The sequence below is a fragment of the Hyalella azteca genome, unplaced genomic scaffold (assembly GCF_000764305.2).
Source record: "Hyalella azteca isolate HAZT.00-mixed unplaced genomic scaffold, Hazt_2.0.2 contig13234, whole genome shotgun sequence".
NCBI classification, from domain to species: Eukaryota; Metazoa; Arthropoda; class Malacostraca; order Amphipoda; family Hyalellidae; genus Hyalella; species Hyalella azteca.
Genome location: NW_025943163.1, coordinates 167,273 through 171,013, shown reverse-complemented (window position 1 = coordinate 171,013; position 3,741 = coordinate 167,273). Strand labels below are relative to the sequence as shown.

The following is a 3,741-nucleotide window of genomic DNA, read 5'->3' as shown; positions in this document are numbered from 1 at the left end:
CGTAATGTAAACAAATAAACAAAACGTTTGTTGAAGATCGCGCATAGTTGCGGTCATGTCAAAGCTGATGCCTAGAGATTTGGGCACGGGCATCTCCACTTCGGTACACTTGCGCAATTTCAGATACGGTATTTGGGCACTGAATCACAGATGGTAGGGACCAGTCCACTAGCGTTCGCATGTCCAAGGTCTCGTTTTCTTGCCCTCCTCCTTGGCGCTGTGACTTCATGACTGCGTAGTATGACTCTGTGACTGCTTCGCTGCCTCCAAGGCTTAAAGACACGTCTAATAATGTGCAAAGATCTTTGCCTAAGACAGTGTACAGCTCTTCCTTGGAAAAGATGAGCGCCCTTGGAAAACACGCCCTCATTTAATGCTACAGTCAGAGGCTCGTCCTTATTCGAAATTTTCACTACAAAATTTTTCTGAAGTTGAAAGCTAGCATTCGTTTCTTCCGTTAGTTTTTCAACTGTGGAGTCATTGCCCAACTTGCTCATTGGCTCACCAGAAAGTTGATGAAAGATTTCAGTTCCGACAACGTGCAACAATTCTCCCCATATTGTGGACACCAGAAATTCTTTAAGTTTATCAAAAAGCGAATTACTCAGGACTGAGTTAATATTCAGAAAGCCTGATTCCCTCACATGGGGAAGATTGCTGACGTAGTTGACAAACTTTTTGAATGAAGAAATGCCATGTAAGTGGAGCTTAACTTTGTCGTATGGACATTTTGTCTCGCTTCTCTCACCGCACATTACTGTATAAATTGAATGAAGATCTAGGCATTTTTCAAGAGTAGTGCACGCTTCATGAATGCAACTACTGGAGGGTTCATTGAGACTGTGCAAAAGATCTTTTCGAAATTTTTCGGCTGATGCACGACATTCCTTGAGCTCACGAGCTTCCCATGCAATTTTTCCCTTCTCCTGGTGCACCACGAGGTAACCGGGGAGAAGATCCATTTCTTTATACTTCAAATCTTGAAGTTCCGTCTCGTGCTGGGAAAGACGAGGAAGCCCGGCCAGTGTTTCCACTGAGATGGATTTCCAGTGCTCGATGAGTGAATTACTAAATTTTACCTGCTTCCAGATAGGTACGGTGAAGTTCTGCAGGGCGTTCATCACTTGTACGAGTGGCCCCAGAAAATCCAGTAGAAAGAGCTGTCAAAAAGGCAAGTTTGTCTATAAATCTCAACAAGTTCATTCACATACCCGGATAAGGATCTTATAATCTATTCGTGTTTCACGCTTACCATACAGTTTTATATAACAGAACTAAAAGGTCCCGATGTGCCTAAATAATCACAGAAACGGTCATGTAAGGATTAGTAAGGAATCTTATGATCTATAAGATACAGAACAAGTTTGAGGCACTAACATAGAATTTGAAATTGAAAAAAATTATACTTGAATTACATTTAACGGTGTATATTGCTGAATATTTCAAAATTACTGTATATTATTACTGTATATTATGAATTACAAAAAAATCAATGCAATGAAGCTAATAAATATTGAAACAAGAAGCCTTATAGTGCATTTTGAGCCAATCCATGATTAAAAATATGCTCCTTGAATTTCTAACACGCACGTAAATTCTTAAAAATAGACAGAAAACCACATGAAACGCTGTTGATAACAATCAAAGCAAATTAAAACAGTTAATATCATAAAAATACTTACCAGATCATACACAAAGTCTTGCCCCTGTATCATGAATTTGAGCTCTTCGTTGGGATCGTCTTTGCTGCGTGGATTCATCATATGAAAGCCTGCCACCAATGTTGGCAGGCTTTTTTCGATACTCAGCCACTGCTGGTAGTTCGAGCTCATAAATCTGCACAAGTATACATCAATTAAAACCCTCATGATAATCGTCTATACAATCTTCATAAATGTTCCATTTTTTCTTGGTGTTAATTCCATTGATGCACAAAAATTAAAATGCATATATTCAGACGTGAACTATGAAAAGTTACTGCAGTTTAAGCAAAATATTTCGCTTTACAAATTCATCATCTATGAATGCATTCTTCAGGAGCCGTTGAACATCGCCTTGAAATGTGAAATCAGTTGAATAGATGATTCAAATGTGAGTAATGCATTATTAATCTATCCCTCGATGAATATTACGAGACAAAATATATGATCCCAAAATTTAAAAAAAATCACCTATGTTGTGCATAAGATTTGGGAGCATGAGCAGTAGATTTGTTAGATTCAGAAATAGCTCTCAGCATGGCGTACCCTTTGCCATGCTGTAACTCGTCATTAAATACATTACAACGCTTGATAAAGGTGTTCAATAATTGGGCCGATCCTTTGAAGGTTTGCTGTTTAACAGAGCGCACATCTGTGACCACTAAGTTCATCCAGTGGCCAGCATCCCACGTGACAGGGACAGCAAAGGCACGTTCCGATGAGACCCCAACACGCTCAGCAAGTCGTGCAGCAAATCCCGACAAGACAACGTATTGTCCGTCACACGTTGCACCTGGAAAAGCATATACTGATTAACAAGTCCAGATGCTGACTATTCATTACAACAAAATAATTAATTAGTCATCTATGAGGCATAATGAGGGTAAATGGTGACGGCAATAAATAATTATACTTTGTACTATATTTTCTTACCATTGTACCCATGATTCCAGACCAACCATTAAATTTCTGGGGATTTAACCCACAAGCTGCTAAGTTGAGTAAAATCTCTAAACTTCCAGCAAGCTTGCTACTAACCTGTTAATCGCGTCAAGTGATGGTCAGGGAGCCCAGTTTTTTCCAGAATCGTATTAATTATGCTATCAGCAAGCTCTACTGCACTTCCTCCGATGAGCTGAACCTGACTTGTGTCATCAACACTGTTGACATCAACGGAATATACAGGAGGTGCGCCCACAGGTACTGCGATCCTTTTGCCGTTGAAATTAACAATCAAGAGGATTGCTTGATTGGTGTGTCTGTTGACAGTGGACTTGTTGGCTGTAATGTAGAAATGGGGTGGTAGTCCCGTGCTGAGTAGTGGCTGCAGCAACATCTGATTGTTTCTTTGACAAATCACCACAGTCGCCGCACGAAGAATTTCAGGAAAGTTGTTCCTGTAAGAAATATTAACAAATTAATAAACCATTACAATTAATGGAAATGTTTTTTCTTTGAAAAGAATAATCATAATTTAAGTTAGGTAAAACATACTTCTTTTGCAATAATCTAAGGAGCTAACCTTGAATGGCCGATGTCTCCCACATCCACTCTGCATGCTTTCAATAGTGCAATGACACTCTCGTAATGCAGGGCCGCGCCTTTCATTTTCAGAACATGGAGAGCTGCCCGACAGAGTTTCAGTTACGGAAACCGAACGAGGCACTGACAAAGCTCCCTCTTCTTTGCCTTGCGTAGCTTTCCAGTGGAATGAATCCTCTCCTGACTTCAAGTGGGTTACGAGACAACTTTTGAAGTTGTACCAACTTTGACCATCGCCATTTTTATATATTTCGATTTTAGCTTCGGGCAGCTTACATCCAACAGATAAACCACTTGTCGGAAGTTTGAACGATGTTGAATTTTTTGTTATAAGGACATCACGGGTGGCGTAATCGTGGCAAGCTGAGCATCTTATTATATGCTTATTTTGATGCTGGCGGAGACAGAGCTGGGCAGCGCTACTTGGAAATGTAGCGGCGCTACCGCTACCGCTACATGCTTTAAATGTAGCGGGCGCTACCGCTACCGCTACACCCAC

The 3,741-nt window shown here is 40.4% G+C and overlaps 1 protein-coding gene across 1 annotated transcript; it reads right to left on the bottom strand.

Annotated features, from left to right (window-relative positions):
- Nucleotides 1-355: 355 nt before the first annotated feature.
- LOC108682107 lies at nt 356-3,314 on the bottom strand (the record flags this gene model as incomplete). The annotated part of the gene is given in 5 exon segments (XM_018171223.2): nt 356-1,160; nt 1,683-1,836; nt 2,172-2,493; nt 2,739-3,097; nt 3,223-3,314. Coding segments are annotated over 5 exon segments (1,726 nt in total), but the record flags the coding sequence as incomplete, so codon positions are not given.
- Nucleotides 3,315-3,741: the final 427 nt, after the last annotated feature.